This window comes from Rasamsonia emersonii, assembly GCF_000968595.1.
Source record: "Rasamsonia emersonii CBS 393.64 chromosome Unknown ctg1118621760531, whole genome shotgun sequence".
NCBI lineage: Eukaryota > Fungi > Ascomycota > Eurotiomycetes > Eurotiales > Trichocomaceae > Rasamsonia > Rasamsonia emersonii.
In genome coordinates this window covers 15,143-32,323 of record NW_013562930.1, presented here as the reverse complement: position 1 = coordinate 32,323, position 17,181 = coordinate 15,143, and the positions used below count along the sequence as shown (strand labels likewise).

Below are 17,181 nucleotides of genomic sequence, written 5' to 3'. Positions count from 1 at the left end.
AAAAGAAAGAGAGAGAGAGAGAGAGAGAGAGAGATTCTAATCTTGTTCTTAGGGTAACTTCTTCCTCGTCTTCCACATCCTCACCACGTATCTGGGCTCGAAAGATCTCCTCGGGACGGTTGGTGTGGTCCTGGGGGTAGTCTTCGAATGGCTGTACCTGGCGACGCTCGTGACCTGCTTCGTTCTCTCCCTGGGTAACCGACCGCAAGGATCGAACAAGTTCTACATGACCATGGTGTATTTCTGGGTTTTCATCATGATATACTTGATGTTCGCAGCGGTCTTTGTGACGGTGAAATCGATCCAAAAGGAAATCGCGGACCACACTTTTACTTTTGGGGATCTGTTTAGTAACAAGCAGTTCTTCACGCTCATTGTGTCCCTGGCATCGACGTATGTGATGTGGCTTGTCGCGTCGCTGATCTTCTTCGACCCGTGGCACATGTTTACGAGCGTAAGCTTCTCCCCCTCCCCCCAATATCCCAAGCGTCGTTGGATGTTGCTGACGTTGAGCAGTTTATACAATACATCCTGCTGACTCCGACATACATCAACGTGCTGAACATTTATGCCTTTTGTAACACGCACGATATCACTTGGGGTACGAAAGGTGATGACAAGCCCGAGAAGCTGCCGTCAGCGAACATCAAGCCCGGCGGCAAAGTCGATGTGAACATCCCGCAGGACGACGGAGATCTCAACGCGCAGTACGAGGCGGAGCTGGCGAAATTCGCGACGAAGCCGCCCAAGGAAGTCAAGGTGGTCTCCGAGGCAGAGAAGCAGGAGGACTACTACAAGGGGTTCCGAAGCGCGGTCGTGCTGGTGTGGGTGTTCTGCAACTTCGCGCTGGGGGCGGTGGTCCTGAGCACGGCGGGATTGGAGAACTTCAACAGCGACAAGAACGTGACGGAGACGGAGAACGAGCGGGCCAACATCTACATGTCTGTGGTGCTGTGGAGTGTAGCAGGACTGTCACTCTTCAAGTTTCTTGGGGCGATGTGGTTTTTGGTTGTTAGAATGGTAGGCCGGCCATCAACCACGTCAAGGGTCTTACTAACTCGAATTGCAGTTCCGCGGCGTTTGATCATGCGGTTCCTTTTCCTCTGGCACGATTGTATGCGGTTTGCCACGACTTATGTTATATGTATATGTATTCGGATATGACTTGTGTCTGTCTGTTCAGCATGATGTATGCGATGTATGCGATGTATGGATGTATGCGGTGGGGGTACAGTACGATATTGATATGAATTGGACACGATACGATCGATGATGGTTTGATGATTCTTTTTTTTTTTCCCCTTTGCCCCATGCGAAATGAAATGACTAGCCAATGACCCCTCCACGATCAGATCAGATCAGATCAGCTCTGTCGAATTGATCTTTGTCCTACGCTACGCTTATGGTGTGTTATCTTCTCGTCTTTTTTCCTTTGTTGTTTTTTGTTTTACAGGAGGACCTCGGCGGTGGAAAAGCGTCAGTTTTGTTTGTCTGCTTGTTATTTATTCTGCTCATTGCTTATTAATTGATGAAATTGATGAAAATTTGATTTGATGTCCTGATAATAAATCAATAAATATGTCCTATCTTGTCCAATATATGAATAAATAAATGATTGACTATTGACTGATTGATTGATTGATTGACTGACTGCATGTGAGAAGAGTAGCTCGTTAGATAGATAGATAGATATATGACTATTTATTTTAACTGTTTGTTTCTGGCATGTAAGGAAATTAGCTAGCTAGGTAGATACCTACCTACCTACCTACTAAGGTAGGTACTGTACAGTACATAGGTATATATGAGAATGTAAGAGGATCCAGCCTCTCTCTAGCTTGCATCCATCCTGTCCTCTCTCATCATCATCATCATCATCTATCGATCTGGTACCTAGATCTAGAGATAATCAGAGCGAGCATCTGCGGCTCTAATCAATCTGTCTATCTATCTATCGAGACTAATCTATATCTATATACATGCTAGAATACGATAGATACCCCAGCAAGCAAGCAAAACCAAACCAAACAAACAAAAACAAAAAAAAAAGAACAAGGGTATAATTTCAACTCCATCACTCACCCACTCACCCACTCAGTAACTGATTGATTTAATGATTATTCTTCGACTCCACACACAACGCAATCCCCCCAAAACAAGAACCATCCCCACCCACGTCCGGCCCGAAATGACCTTGCGCTCAACATACCACTCGCCGAGGACAGTGAAAAGGAAAGCCATCGAGTTGGTGATGGGGACTGTGAGGGAGAGTTCTACAGAAACCCCCAATAATAATTAGTATTAATTATTTATTTTTTGGCGTGGTGATGGTGATGGGACGGGGTGGTTACCGTGCTTCCCAACCAAGAGGAAAAACCATACACTACCCGTCAGGTTCAGGACGAGGGGGATTGCGTAGCCCGGTGTGCGGAGGAGATTGATGACTGTCCAGAAGAGGGAGGTGAGTTTTGCGAGGAGGAAGGATTGCGATGGAGATGGAGATGGAGATTGCGAGGGACGCGCTGCGGGGGTTGTTGTATGCCTCCTTCCAACGCGTGCTCTTTCGTTGTTATTGTCATTGTCGTCGCCGCTGTCATCATCATCATCGCGGTAACTCTCGCCCGTCGACTGCATCTGCGTCTGCTGCTTTCTGGCAGCCTCCTCCTGCCTCGCATTAAACTCCACTGCTGCGCGACGGATAAACGGTGTCGTGAACCCCCATGCTAGACCGACGAGGATGAACGAGAGGACGTAGTTGAAGACGGGGGGTTGTTGGTCGGAGGGGGGAGTGCCGTCGGGGTCCATTGCATAAGAAGTAGCCACGGGATTGATTGCGGGAGTAGGTAGGTTGATCGATTTGACGAGAGGGGTCTCCTCTGCTGGCTGCTAAGTTGAGGATATGCGAATGAGCGAGTAATGCTGCATCAGTTGGGTCAATGTCAATGTTTGTATACAGTACGGGGTACAGCCTGGGGCTCGGCATACCTAAGGTTTAGCGGCGGGGCGGAGATGATTATCTGCGCGGGACGAATTAACCCCATTATGCAGTACAAACTCTCTGTACAGAGTACAGCGGTTACTTAACGTTTAATTTAATGAAAGAAGAAAAAAAGATTACAAGTTTTAAATTTCCAGCGATATAAGAGATTACATATATGCAAGAAGATATGACAAAAAAATATGTACATACATACAAAACAGATAGGGTACCAGCTCCACCAATCTCACACTAGCATGCTCCAGGTTACCAGAGGGTAATATGAACAACTAACTTCCAATCTTGTACACCTTTGTCTGAACTGCAAACAAGCTGGAAACAGTGCTCAATGCTCATCCTAGGTAAGGTTCTTAAGAGGTGAGATAAGCTGACAGGGGTAAGTAAAGAAATACAGCTAGCCACACAACCCTCTTGTGCAGCTCGCTGCATTTACTCAACATTCTTTCCGAAAAACCACCATGCAGAACAGCAAGTCGGCAAGGTCCCAAAATCCATGATTTTCAATGCGAGGTTTCTGAGTCATGTGATTTTCCTTTTTAGGCTAGTTGAGGAATTTGACCGCCTGCTGGATATAGTATTGGAAGTTACACCGCTATTACGGAGAAGGGGCATTCTGCTGGCAGAAAGGGCCTCGTTTTATTGGTGGACCACGTCGGTTTAATGGAGGTCAAAGACAGGATATTATTTCAAGAAAAGCGGATGAAAGGGGAGAGAAACAAGAAGGGTTATCATCGAATATACATATCTATTAGGGTCCATGTAATGTATGTACATACCTTCGCAGCAACTCCCCAATCTAGACAGTAGATAGATAGATTACCGCGGGAGCATCCATATGGTATTCAGCCAGCCACCTGGGTACATACACACAATGATTAGGTATTCGTGGAGAAAGAGGGCCAACTATCGAACTCTACATAGTCAAAAAAAAATACTATGTGCTGTACTACTACTCAGGGATGATGTCACAGTGGACTGCGATGCAGCTGCCACCCAATATGTACCCACAGTAGTCTGTACTGTACCAACCGATTGGAAAGTCTAAAATTTAAAGTCAAAAACAACCCATTTTTGTGTCTACGGACCCGCTAAATTAACTAGCTGAAAACGGCGACATTGCACTGCTTCCCTGATGGAGGGTATGGACAGTATGCTGGGTACAGACAGTCATGAAGTCATCGTCTCTCTCGTCCATACGATAATACATACGTAGGTAGGTGGATGTATTCCGTTCTTTTCATGGTACTGTATGTACAGTACATCCATAAGTGCTTATGGCAGCTTCTTCCCCGCTCCATGCTCAATATTAATACAAGATTAGATTCAACTCGAACAACGAACAAATCCACACGAATACTAATGAGAAAATAGAGTTGGATGGATAACTAGAGCAATACTCCTGGTACTGTACATGTAATTTAAGGTTATTGATGAATTTCTGTCTATCACTTAGATACCTAAGAAAGAATATAATAGCCAAACACTATACTATAAACCAACCAGAATTCCATACGATTAACAGTATTCACTGTACAGTAATAAGATATAAGGGGGAAGGTGGCACGTTCGGCGTCATAGTATTATTACTATTTGGTTTTATTATTATTGCACGATCTGCCGATTTAAGCTCAAGCCACTTTGCCTTGGTCTAAAACCACTAATAAACTATATCAGGATTTTGGGTCTTGTCTGTCTAAGATTAGTCTGGTATTCTTAATCTTTGTCTTTTGTCTTGTTTTTGAGTCATTTTTTTTTTAAAAAAAAGTATGGGTCTGCCGTCCCTTTCGGTATTGAGGCAAGGCATTTCTGCCCAAAAAGAAAGAAAGGAAAAACAAATATTTGAGATTGTCGTTGAGTAAACCAAAAAAAATGGAGGGAAGGTTCATTGTCGCTGGCGGATAGCAACATGCTACCTCATCGAAATTATTTCCCATTGAGTGGAATTGGCAGAAAATAAATGGGATTTTTATGTACAGTACACTGCCAGCATAGTCGGCCTTCTCGACCAGAATATTGATATAGATGGGTCGCCGTTTCCTTTGCTCACTCAAATTCGAACTAACGGGTCGTCAGCTGACCAGGCAAAGTTGGCTAGGTAGTTCAGGTACAGATTGTAGGCCACATCCTTGGAGATGTCGCTGTTAGCGAACAGAAAATTACAGAAAAAGACATTAACCTGTATGTAATACTCGAGTGATCAATGTTCTTTTGGGAAAGAATTCTGAAAGTTGTGAACGTGTTATCAGTCACTTATCCAGTCCTGCCCAGTCGTAAGCCAGGTCTGTTTCGTAAGTCTTCTTCTTGAATATTGCGGTAGCACGCAATTGTGGCATCTATTTGGGCACAGTGAAAGGTCATATCGCAAGCCTAGTATCTACTGGCATGGGCTGCCGACCCTAGACCTAAGGCTTATCCCATGACACTGCAGGCAGAATGATTGGAACGTCCAGTGCAGGATGATCGTTCCGACAAATCGGATGAGGTCACCGCTGGCCCTAGGAAAAGCCCCCCCCCCCCCCCCCCCAAAAAAAAACCGGATTGGTTGATCAGTACCTGGCGACCTGGCCCAGTGATTCGAATTTGGTTGGTTAGGAGGTAGGTATGTGCTCGGGAGTAGGTAGGACTTCCGCGAACGTCGAGCCTGTTGCAGATGGTTGAGGTCGAGTCGGGATAAGACTGATGCGGGCAATATATAACCTTAGTCAGGGGTTATGGATGAGAGTTGTGGCTGAAGGAGATAGTAAGTAGATTGGGTACTTCCTATCGTCGATATACCTACCGTGTGGGAAAGAGGTTATTTCTACTCTGGAGTAAGCTAGAACGGCATGCTGCATACTTCCCCGGACCCTGTAACCCCAGAATTCTCGGCTGATCGAACATGTAGTGCACATAACTGTCCTACTTGGTCGTCAATCCTCATCGCATTCATAACTAGGTGACATCGCGTGTACTGTACATAGTAAGGACAAACAACAGTAGACAAAACGTATAACACAAAAAGCCTCCCACGGCTAATCTATAAGAATTATATAGAAGCAGACAAACCCCCCCCCTCCTATTCCAGCCATGTTTCCACAGCACCGCTGATGGCATTACTCAGCCACCGATCGGTCAACTTGGCATTTGCATCAAAGCCATGATTACCCGGTTGCATCGTCAAAACAAGTCTGTCACTCCCTTGCTGGTCCTTGAGGAGTTCCCTTGCCTTCGCAATGAATTTCTCGCTCCCCCTTGGCGGGACAAGATCATCTTCCGTGCCATGCATAATCACTATCCCACCCCGTGGCAACTTCGCCCCGGGAGCCTCTAACCTCCGTAGGAGGAAGAGGCGGTTGCGATGTGGTGAGTCTTCTGATCCGCGTTTGTATAACTCTTGGAATTTGCCCTCTTGAATAACCGCGCCGAACAAATCCATTCGTTTGGGCGGACTGGCACTGGAGACAACAGTGCCCGGTTTGATGCTATAGACATATTGGTCGACCATCGATTCCGACGAATCATCCTCGGTCAGGTGAAACATTGGGGTGCTGGATCCAACAGCGAAGGCTGGATCGTCGACATCGATTAAAGGATATGCAACGATTGTGGCTCGAACTTCATCAGGATGTGACAGCGCCAGAGAAAGACTGAGGAGACCACCCGCAGAGTCACCAGCAGTCAGGATCCGGCTGAGATCGAGTTCAAGAGGGCGGCGGGGCTGAGAGGCGAGAATGCGTGCGAGCTGCGAGGAATGCAGCCATGACCACAAATCCTCGACATCTTCCAGGGTATCCAAGCCGGTGGATTCGGGAAGGAGACGGTAGTTTGCAGAGACGATGATGGCGGAGTGTTTCTCGGCGAGTTGCAGAAGCCATTGCGGAAACCAATCGGGGAAGAGGGAGTCCCCGATTATCTGCGGTCTGTCAGCCATTTCGACTCGACTGTCGCGGTGCCTGGTAGGCGGCCACACTTACCAGTCCGCCGCCATGGAATCGGACTATCACAGGCCACTTGCCTGGGGCTAGCGAATTGGGAATTACAATGTCGGCGCGGATGTGATGGCGGCCCACCGTCTTGTAGTCGGCCTGGATGATGGAGAAATTGGTGAATTTGGCATGGAACTTGGATCCTGGGACAGCTGTTTAGAAACGACGGATTAATCCTCGTCTGACCACGTTTCTAGCAAGTACGACGCCCGTCTGAAGACAGGAATCAAGAACAGGCAGGAAATGGGAGGAAATCGCTATCAATTACCATGTGGTGTCAGCTTAAAGGCACGGGCAAGGTTGAATTTGCCGTGTACAGTCATAGATCGTGCAGTGGCCGATTGCACGGGATCAGGAGGTCAGTCGGTGGCAGCACGGAGGAAATCCGAAGTCCTGCACGGCGCTGCATATATATAGCGCACTCTGCTTGAACGTGGGTGTAGGCGTGTGTGCGCGCGCGAGAGCGTAAAGTCGGCTAGGCGCAGTTGCGGGGGAGTGTTTCGAGGTACTTATAAGGGATTTGTGTTCTGGAAGGCGAGCGTGCCCACCGACAGCGCCATGCCTAAAGTTATGCAACCTGGAGCGCCGGGCTCCTCCTGCCAGACGGTTCTTCGCGCGCGGCACGCACACTGGGACTAAATGCCCGCCGGGCCTGATGATAAGGCGGGAGGGGAGGACTTGGGACTGGCATTTTGGCAACCCTGGAAGCGTCCGTGGATCGAAGAAGTCAATTCCGGACAAGGTTAAATCAGGTGCCCAGGAGTTCGTGGCCGCGGGTGGAACTGGGAGCAGACTATCGCTTTTTTAGTTTTGTGTCGAGCAGAGGATTTCCAGAGACGGACGATGAACCTCGCCGGGATGGCGCGGCACTCGCTGCCGATCGACGCTGCATGGCGAGCGCCGGCAAATCAGGCCGCTTGCATGCATGCGCCAAGGCCCGCAGCCGGCCAATCGCCGCGCTGCAGAACTCCCGCAGAACACGCGAGGCTTCCATTGCTGGGCGAGCCTGCTCACGTCAGCAGCCCCTGCCCGTTTGGGATATACGTCTGCTCTGGAGAACACATGACTAAGGAGCTGTGCCTATCTAGCAAATTGAAGTACTGCTTGGACAGATCGATTTCTATACTGTGAGGCTCGTTAATCAGGTAATTTCTGATTGTCTTGTTTGCATGCATCTGGCTGGCCTGTCCAATCACTCCCTCAGCTCCTGGCATATAATCTCTCGACTCTCCCTCCTGTCAACAACCCGGGCTGCGATGGTGCAGCGGTTAAGTAGCCTAAGTCTCTTACACATCTAACATCCAGATGAACGGCCTGGGTTCGAATCCCTCCAATCCTTCGAATTATCTCACCTCCGCCCTCCCCTAATCTCCTAACACCAATTGTCTAGTAAAACCCCTGCCCGCCAAAGCATAGGCGGGGGTTTTCGTAGCACCTGCGGGCCCCGGGAGGGTGGACCCCTGGTGTGAGCTTTTTTACATGGCGCAGAAGTGTCCCAGACTGCTGGGTTGGGCGTTGTTTCCTTTTTGGGAATATATGAAGTTCCAAACGTGTTGGTATTTACGTTCGCTATCTTCCACATCTCCACGCAGGGACTTTCTTCTTCTTCTTCTTCTTCTTCTTTTGAACCTTCAAAGCAAAAATACTCTTCTTCCCTTGGCTTGTTCCAGGGACCTCTCTGATCCATGGGACCAACCCCCCGCCTGCGGGAGTTACCTCTGTTTACAGATCTGTACGCGGGGAACAATTATGTAAGCATCCCCAAACTTCACCCGTCCACGCTGTTTTGAATTTGAGAGCCAATCAGGGAATCTCAAAATGAATAACAGAGCTCAAATATTAACAAGCATCTAAGACCTCTCGCAGCATAGCTTCCTATTAATGGTCTGTTTCGGTTCGCAGCGACGCAGCCGAAAAAGTAGCCGGCCCCGCCCATGGAGTCACGGCTGTGAGGGGCGGAATCTTGGTGGAACTTGGTGGTTAATTTAATCGATCTTTTAGCTCCGCGCCGTCCTCATCCTGACACAACTAGCAGCGACAACCCCATCGACGATTTGGAAGCGGAGAGAACACCGCTGGTTCTTCTCGATCCGGTTTCTGGAAGCTGAATCGCAGATCCGGCCCCGATGCCCTCGGTAATTTTTTAGTGCGAGTTCGTTTCCCGCTGTACGACACTTGTTCGAACCTTCAGATCCGATTACGATCTTATCTCCACCCCGCTATGGCAATACAGACTTTCCGCGAAATCTCCGCCCGCAATCTCAGGGTCTTCAGAGAGCAGCCCTTCTCTGAGATCTCGGGTTCGCTGGGCGATCTGGGCACCTTCTTGCCCATCGCCATCGCCCTGACGGTCAATGGAACCATTTCTCTGTCCAGCACGCTGATCTTCTCCGGCGTGTTCAATATCCTTACAGGGCTTGTCTTTGGGATACCGCTCCCTGTGCAGCCGATGAAAGCGATTGCTGCCGTTGCGATCGCAAATTCCTTCAGCCCTGGCCAGATCGCTGCCGCCGGCCTCTTCGTGGCTGCTTGCATTTTCCTTTTCAGCATCACGGGTCTCTTGCGCTTGTTCACGAACGCCATTCCGATTCCTGTCATCAAGGGCATACAGGTTGGAGCGGGGTTGTCGCTCATTATCACTGCAGGGGGAAGGCTGATCTCCTCGCTTAGCTGGATAACCCCATCGTGGGCGGATAACCTTCTCTGGGCGATTGGGGCCTTTCTCTTTTTGTTGACCACGAATCATTACCGCAATGTGCCCTATGCGCTGATCGTTCTCGTCGTGGGACTTGTCTTCGCCGTTATTCTCACGGCGCAATCAGCGAACCTGCCAACGTTTAGACCGTGGGCTCCAATCCTGACAGTGCCAGACGGCGATGACTGGCTCGTTGGTGCTGCGCGGGCGGGCATTGGCCAACTGCCACTCACGACGTTGAATTCGGTTGTTGCAGTTGTCCATCTTGCAGGAGATCTGCTGCCGGACGTTTACACACCTTCCGTCACTTCCATAGGGCTGAGTGTCGCAGCCATGAATCTGCTGGGGTGCTGGTTCGGGGCGATGCCTGTGTGTCATGGCTCTGGCGGATTGGCGGCTCAATATCGGTTCGGGGCCCGTTCAGGCTCGAGTATCGTTTTCTTAGGTGTGCTGAAAGTGCTGATCGGGCTCTTTTCCGGAGAAACGTTAGTCGACCTGCTTAACCGGTTTCCGTTTGCACTTCTGGGGATCATGGTTATCGCTGCGGGGCTTGAACTGGCCAAGGTGGGAGAGAGCCTTAACACCGCAGGAGCCCGGGACCTTGGGAAGTGCCAGGTAGTTGGCGATTCTGAGCAGGAGACTTCAGCTGTCCTCAGCGAGGAGGAACGAAAGAAACGATGGACCGTCATGATGGTCACGGTCGGCCTGCTGGTGGGCTTCAAGAACGATGCCATCGGGTTCATAGGGGGCATGCTGTGCCACTGGAGCTATGAGCTCCCACCGGAGCTGCACCGGCTGCTGGAACGACGCCGTGAGGGGCGGATCAGGCTGCCTGGAGTAGCTAACTGATACAACCTCGTTTATTTCTCAACATTGCGGGGCAATTACAATGAGAAAGCAGGATCTATACGATGAAGAACACGATAAATGATTGCTTTTTACGAGGACGGAACATTCTTGCCGTAGCATTTTACATTATGCGGTTTCATATCTACATCAAGGTTGAACCATATATAGTTCTTGTTCTTCTTCTAAGTTTCTCTTTGAAGAACATACATGCATGTCAAAATCAATGAACTGATATCAACGCTTCGCGAGACGAAGCGAATAATGCATTCCGTCCTCCGCCCTTCACTGAATCACATCAACAACCACGCAAAGAGCGACCAACCAAAACCAATATGCAAAACCAAGTATGTACTGTACACCCTGCACAGTACCAAATGTATGTATGTACAGCACAAAAACTATATACAGCTGATCAACATCCACTGGTCAAGAAAAGCCCTGACTTCTGTCAGCAAAGCAAAAAAAAAAAACACAAACACGACGCAAAGAATCTCAAAAACAGTCAGCCATATCGTATCAGTTCAGTCAGCCTTGATCTATTCTGTTCAGTTCTGTTCAAGTTTAGCTCAAAAGTTCCAAAAAAACAATGTGAAGATCGAGGTAAAGCCCGTTTATACGCACTTTTTTGGGGTTTTCCTCTTCTCTCTCAGACGGTATCCAAGGTTTACTTTCTCTTTCGCTTTCGCTTTCTTACTTCTCATACGCGAGTCTCACATCCCCTTCATCACGATATCGCTTACCGGTGACAGGATCGACAGCGTCGACAACGTCGTCCGCCGTGGTATTCGTCCCCGTCGTGTCGGCCGTGGCATTGTAGTTGTAGTTGTAGTTATAGTCCTGCTCAGTCAGGTCGGCGATGCGCCTGGTGCCGCCGGCGGTGGTGCTACCGGGGCCGAGGAGCAATTCCTGACCCGTCCGGTCGTAGCGACGCTCCTCGATGACGGCCGGCTGGCCCAGGTCCTGGTGGGCGGTGCGCACGATGGTGTTGCCGGCAGGGTCGGTGTGCGAGGTGGTGGTGTAGCGGTGACCGGAGGTTTGGGTTCCGTTTGTCGTGCTCGTCGCAGAACTGTAGTAGTAGGAGGAGCTGGTGTAGGAGTCGGGCATGGTGGCCGGTGCTGTTCTGGGTGAAGACGCTGAAGACTCGGGGGACGTTGGCGGCGGTGCTGCTGTGGCCGGTGGTTGCGGGATTCACGATGCTGGCAGGTGATGAAATGGTCAAGTTCTTGGTATGTCAATGCAAGTAGCGTGTATGCACATATACCTGGCAGGTATATTATAGATTTTTACTTTCGCTGCGGAATTCGTCTTCAAGACAATCGAGGCCCCAAAACGCGCATTTATATCCTCTCTCGTGGCGACGCAACCCCAACAGTCTGACATCACAGCTTTCCTATCACGGCAATCACGAGTCGCGCATGGCGAACGTGTGCAAGTCGAAATTAGCCTCCCAGGACGGGACGAACCTACTACGGCCGATCTTAACCATGGCATGGCATGACACGAGCCGGAGCCCCCGACCCAGCTCGAGTCGGTCTTTTGTTCCGCACCACCCGCCTTGATGGTGGCATTTCAGACTCTTGTGGAGAGGCACATCGTGTCCATGGATAGCGGTCCCAGCGCTTATCGAGCGAATGGTGTTCTGCTGTTCAAGCTCAAGCTGTCGCCACCACCGCCGTCAATCGCCGTCGTCGTCACCGCAGAAGATGGGCAGCTTTGCGGACTGTCCTCGTCCCAGTGTGGAGGAGACTTTTTCTTCCTGTGGTTGTCATTCTCCACAGAAATGATACTGGTAGCTGGAGAGGATGTAAGTACAGCACTATATTCATGCAGTGGACATGGATGGTGTCACGATACGAATCGAGATCAGCAATGGTGATCAGAGGTAAGATCTTTAGTGGTAAGAGTAGCAGATTGGAAATGATATAATGAGCACATTATTGCGAACGTCTATATGAGTCAGACTCGTCCAATATACTTCATGCGGCGGATGTATATATACAGTTAGGTACAGAAATTACCGTACGGCTTATCGAGACGACAGAATTGCACTGGTCATGAAACACAGATTCTCCAATTTATAGCCCAAATTCTCTAAAAATTTTACAATGCATTTTTTTTTCTGGATAAATATTTTCATGATTCCAGTTCAATTGTTGCGAACTGGATCGTCTGTATTCCTATGTATTGCGTACCGTACCGTACCGTCTCGGCTATATGCTAGCCGACTCATCCGGAGGGTACAGTAATATGTGCATACAATCATAGCTTATCGACACGCCACTCATCTTTCCCAATTCTTGAATTTTACAAATGCCCAATGTTCAATTGGTCTTTTCTTTGGTCTGAAAAAAAAATGAGCACGAAATCACCCAGTCGCCCTGTCCGGACGCGCGCGAAAAGAGCATGCACCACTTGCCATGCCCGTCGCGTCCGCTGTAACGTCGTCGAGACGCAGCCCTGCGACAACTGCAGGGTGTCGGGGGCTCGATGTGAGATTGGTATTTCTAGAAGGGGAAAGTATGTCTTTGTTCTACCTAAAAGGAAGATAATTTCTAGTAACTGTGTATATATTTTTTTTAATTTTGATATGGGTGATGCTGATGTCACCTAAGGTATCCTCGCTACATCATTAACCCCCATCCAAACGGGGTGACTGCTCAGCGCTCTAGCGAGAAGGGCTTCGAAACATCCTCTTTAGCCTCTGATGTTGCTAGCCGTTCTGTCTCTGGATGTGATAGTTTGCGCTCTCGTGAGACTACGATCGATCAGAAAGATGCACTCCCTCATGAGAGCAATCATGGAGGAGGTGTCTCTAACACGGCACCTGTACCTTCTCCTGCATGCCCTCATCAGGTGAAAGGAGAGATGGATCGAACCGTCTTTTTCGGCGAATCGAGTCCCTTGACCTGCGTGGTGGACGAAGGACGCAAGTCCCCCGAAGCAGGCGTCGGAGGCCAACTGAGCAAATTCCGGTGGCAATACCCCATTCCCGAAGTGGTCTGTCGCCGGTCTGGCAGTTTTTCGTTGTTTGCCAGTCGCAGAGCAAGAAGAGTCGAGCAGCTCATGCGCGAAGGAGCGTTTGATTTCCCTGACCCTCCGGTGTGCGAGATGCTTCTGCAGGCGTATTTCGAGTGGTTCCACCCGTGCTTTCCGATTGTCGACCGTGTCGAAATTAGCGAGTCCTGTCACAAAAAGACTATATCGCCTTTACTGCTCCAGTCGATGCTGTTCATCGGTGCGAGTCTCTGTCGTGACGAGGCTTTGCGCGACGCAGGCTTTCATGATCGCTACGAGACTAAGTTCCTTTTTTACGACCGCGCGAAAGACATTTTCGACGCAGATTGTGAAACAGACTCGTTGTCGAAACTGCAGGCCTTGTTCTTGTTGAGTTTCTGGCGTAGCACTCCGAGTCATGAAAAAGATACCCGGTATTGGCTTGGGGCTGCCATCAGTCTTGCCCAGACGGGTGGTATGCATATGCTGTAAGTGTATGCTCACTGGATCAGCAAAGAATATCAGATTCACAGGCCTCAGATCGAAGCTGTCGCTTTTGAGTCCCAAGGAAAGAAGAGTGAGGAAGAGAATATGGTGGTCACTCTACGTACGGCATTCATGCACCCTTGTCAGAAGCTTGCACTGTTGACAGACTTTCAGATCCGGGATCAACAAGTTGCAGCCGCTTTTGGATTACCCGCGCGAATCCGAGACGAAGACTGCGACATTCCGATGCTCGAAGAGTCCGACTTCGAGGAGGAGGGACCGGTTGGGAACCCTGCTATATTCGGGACACCGAAGGTTGAGCACGCACTATACATGATCCAGATGACTCGACTGGCTAGGCTGCGTATGAACACTCTCCCGTATTTGGAATGGTCACTCGCTGAGACGATACAGTTCGAGAAGTCGTGTGGACCGCGTACTTGCCTGGAAAGCTGCGGGCAGAACAAGCCGAACGAGACCGACTTCGACAGCGTCTTATGCAATGGGAGGCAGAATTACCGCCGGAATTAAAGCTCCAAGATGCGACCGAACGCGGGACGATGTATTTTGCGGGAATGCTGCATATGGCGTATAAGTAAGTAACTACTTGGTCTTCTTTTTCGTAATATTGACTGACTCTGTCAGTAACCTTTATATACTCCTCTACCGTCCATCATACCTCGACCCCTCAGACGAACTGAAGAGAAAGGAAGGAAAAACTGCTCTCCAAGCGGCATGCCAAAGCACAAGGATTATAGAAGACATGCTGTCACAAAACCTAGTCCAGCACGGGCTGCTGCACCTGTGAGTACTGTCACCCTGCCAAGGGAAAGAAGGAGTCAGCTAACAAGACTGAAGAATCACGCACATTTTCTCTGCACTCTGCATTCATACGATTCATTTCTGCCGCTCGGAGGGCACGGAGAGGAAGCTGGCCGAGCACCGGGCCAAGCTATGTCTTCTCGGGCTGAAAGAATTGCAAAAGTCGTGGGACCTCAATTACTGGGTGTTGGAGATCTTCTTCCATTGCTTGGATGAGAGCACGGCAGAATACCTGCAGTTATCGGAAGAAAAGAGCCCGAAGCGAGGATCGACGCCGACGAAGCAGTCCGCTCGTAGCACCCAGAGTATTCCTGATCTCAGCAACGGCAACAGCAACAGCAACAGCACTCCCAGTTCAGCGGAACTATCGACAGAGCACGACGTCGCGGGACCCGGCCCGCAGCCATGTGAGGAACAGTCCCAGCCCCAGCCCCAGCACCAGCAGCAGATATGGTCCGAGAACGGGCCGCAGCAGCCCTTCACACCTTCCAACAACGAAATAGGAGATATGCCAATTGACCTATGCGAACCGTTCCTCTTCGAAGAGGAATTTGTGCGGAATTTCGGGTCCTGCGCGCCGCGGCTGGATTCATTGAACTCGTTGAATCTGGACTTTTTGTACCGGTTTTTGTAGATTAGCTCTTGCTGTGATTCTCCCCCCTTTTTTTCTCCCCTATTGAATACTATTCTATGGGATATGGCTGGATTTGGCAATGTTCTGTTTCTGCTCTCCTTGGGGCTCATACAGTCATCTATTTGTACTGTGCTGTATGTACATATATGTATTCCCAAAGAAAAAGGGCGCGTGCATGGTAGATAGCTTCAATCCAATATACTCTTCCCCGGTGGAAGAATGGAAAGAAGTCAAAAGTTGAATCGAGTCAATGACATTGAAATTTCATGTACATACATATAGCATACGTGCATACATGACATGATTAATATCAGTAGATATATCAGTATCCCTGTCCATACAAATCAGCGCAATGATAAGCGTCAGACGAGATTGGACAAAGCTTATCGATAAGCAGCAGTGTCCCCTCCGTTCGGCCAGCTCCGGCCAACCCCGCACTGCGAAGTAGCATTTCATTATCTTGCCTCGCGTGACACATTATTCTCGACAACCATACCCTCCGCGCAGCCCATGTTCATATAATTGAATGCAAGAAGGCATCTATCTGAGTCTAGTCTAAGAATTTCAAAGCGCAACTTCCTGAAGTGACCTACCTGCGAGGACAAAAAGAAATGGCTCCATCCGCCGTGGAACCTGCAACTTCTGCTACAACAAGTCAGTCGGAGCCTTCGGGCCTAACGAAGGAACAGCTCGACTTCTTCAATGAAAACGGCTACCTCGTGATCCGGGGCTTCCTCAGCGCCGACGAAGTCCAGTCGCTGCTGACAACGACGCACGACCTCCTCGACAACTTCCCGCTGGAGAGCCACCCACTCACGCGATTCACGACGGGCGACGACGTCGACAGCGACAAGAACGGGAAACACGTCGGCGACGAGTACTTCCTTTCGTCGGGGGACAAGGTGCATTTCTTCTTTGAGCCGGAGGCCGTGGCGCCGCCAGACGACAAACAGCAGCGACCCCGACTGCTGAAGCCCAAGCAGCAAGCCATCAACAAGATCGGGCATGCGCTGCATGCGAAATCCCCGCCTTTCCAGCGCGTGACGCTGTCGCGCCGCAACGCCGCCATCGCCGCCTCGCTGGGTTTCCGCGATCCGCGCTGTCTGCAGAGCATGGTCATCTGCAAGCAGCCGGGGATCGGGGGCGCGGTGCCGCCGCACCGGGACTCGGAGTTTCTGTACACCAGCCCGCCGTCGGCGGTGGGATGGTGGATTGCGCTTCAGGATGCCGGGGCTGGGAACGCCTCGCTGGGCATGTGGAAGGGGAGTCATCGCGGGAGGAAAGGAGGACACATCCGCCGGCGGTTTGTGCGCGCAGAGGAAGGGGGCACAAAGTTTGTGGAGAATGACGGGCCCGGGTTACCACGAGGGATGGAGGAAGAAGAAGAGCCTGAAAGAGAAAACAATAATACTGGCGTGGAAGAAGGCACTGACTTCGAGATCCTCGACGTCAAAGCGGGCGACCTGGTCCTCATCCACGGCAACGTCCTCCACAAGAGCGAGAAGAACACCAGCAACAAGAGCCGGTTCGCCTACACGTTCCATGTCATCGAGGGCGCGGAGGGATGGACATACGACGAGCGGAACTGGCTGCAGCCTCCGCCGGAGGGGTTTTCGAGGCTGAATGATGCGGTTGCATGATTTGCAGTAGTTGAAGATACACACGTGCTGTATTGTAGCAGTTGTGCTTTGTATTTATTACTGGAGGCGATGTGCATATATTGATCGGTAGGGATTTA

The 17,181-nt window shown here is 50.0% G+C and overlaps 6 protein-coding genes across 6 annotated transcripts; 2 read left to right on the top strand and 4 right to left on the bottom strand.

Moving 5' to 3' along the window:
- Positions 1 to 277: 277 nt before the first annotated feature.
- T310_7347 (Chitin synthase C) lies at positions 278 to 1,084 on the top strand (the record flags this gene model as incomplete). Its single annotated transcript, XM_013469864.1, has 3 exons — positions 278 to 454; positions 517 to 1,020; positions 1,070 to 1,084. Coding segments are annotated over 3 exons (696 nt in total), but the record flags the coding sequence as incomplete, so codon positions are not given.
- An 815-nt stretch (positions 1,085 to 1,899) lies between these two features.
- Positions 1,900 to 3,041, bottom strand: T310_7346 (Integral membrane protein; the record flags this gene model as incomplete). Its single annotated transcript, XM_013469863.1, has 5 exons — positions 1,900 to 1,947; positions 2,091 to 2,101; positions 2,210 to 2,273; positions 2,383 to 2,883; positions 2,955 to 3,041. The coding sequence occupies 5 exons, from the start codon at positions 3,039 to 3,041 to the stop codon at positions 1,900 to 1,902; spliced, it is 711 nt and encodes a 236-aa protein (XP_013325317.1).
- A 3,012-nt stretch (positions 3,042 to 6,053) lies between these two features.
- On the bottom strand, positions 6,054 to 7,286 carry T310_7345 (uncharacterized protein; the record flags this gene model as incomplete). Its single annotated transcript, XM_013469862.1, has 3 exons — positions 6,054 to 6,890; positions 6,952 to 7,106; positions 7,232 to 7,286. The coding sequence occupies 3 exons, from the start codon at positions 7,284 to 7,286 to the stop codon at positions 6,054 to 6,056; spliced, it is 1,047 nt and encodes a 348-aa protein (XP_013325316.1).
- A 1,874-nt stretch (positions 7,287 to 9,160) lies between these two features.
- Positions 9,161 to 9,993, bottom strand: T310_7344 (uncharacterized protein; the record flags this gene model as incomplete). Its single annotated transcript, XM_013469861.1, has 2 exons — positions 9,161 to 9,723; positions 9,957 to 9,993. 2 exons carry the CDS (start codon positions 9,991 to 9,993, stop codon positions 9,161 to 9,163), a joined length of 600 nt encoding a protein of 199 aa, XP_013325315.1.
- A 1,016-nt stretch (positions 9,994 to 11,009) lies between these two features.
- Positions 11,010 to 11,611, bottom strand: T310_7343 (uncharacterized protein; the record flags this gene model as incomplete). The annotated part of the gene is made up of 2 exons (XM_013469860.1): positions 11,010 to 11,058; positions 11,202 to 11,611. The coding sequence occupies 2 exons, from the start codon at positions 11,609 to 11,611 to the stop codon at positions 11,010 to 11,012; spliced, it is 459 nt and encodes a 152-aa protein (XP_013325314.1).
- Positions 11,612 to 12,860: 1,249 nt separating this feature from the next.
- T310_7342 (Cutinase transcription factor 1 alpha) lies at positions 12,861 to 17,083 on the top strand (the record flags this gene model as incomplete). Its single annotated transcript, XM_013469859.1, has 7 exons — positions 12,861 to 13,024; positions 13,120 to 13,976; positions 14,019 to 14,351; positions 14,402 to 14,582; positions 14,633 to 14,791; positions 14,846 to 15,362; positions 15,998 to 17,083. 7 exons carry the CDS (start codon positions 12,861 to 12,863, stop codon positions 17,081 to 17,083), a joined length of 3,297 nt encoding a protein of 1,098 aa, XP_013325313.1.
- Positions 17,084 to 17,181: the final 98 nt, after the last annotated feature.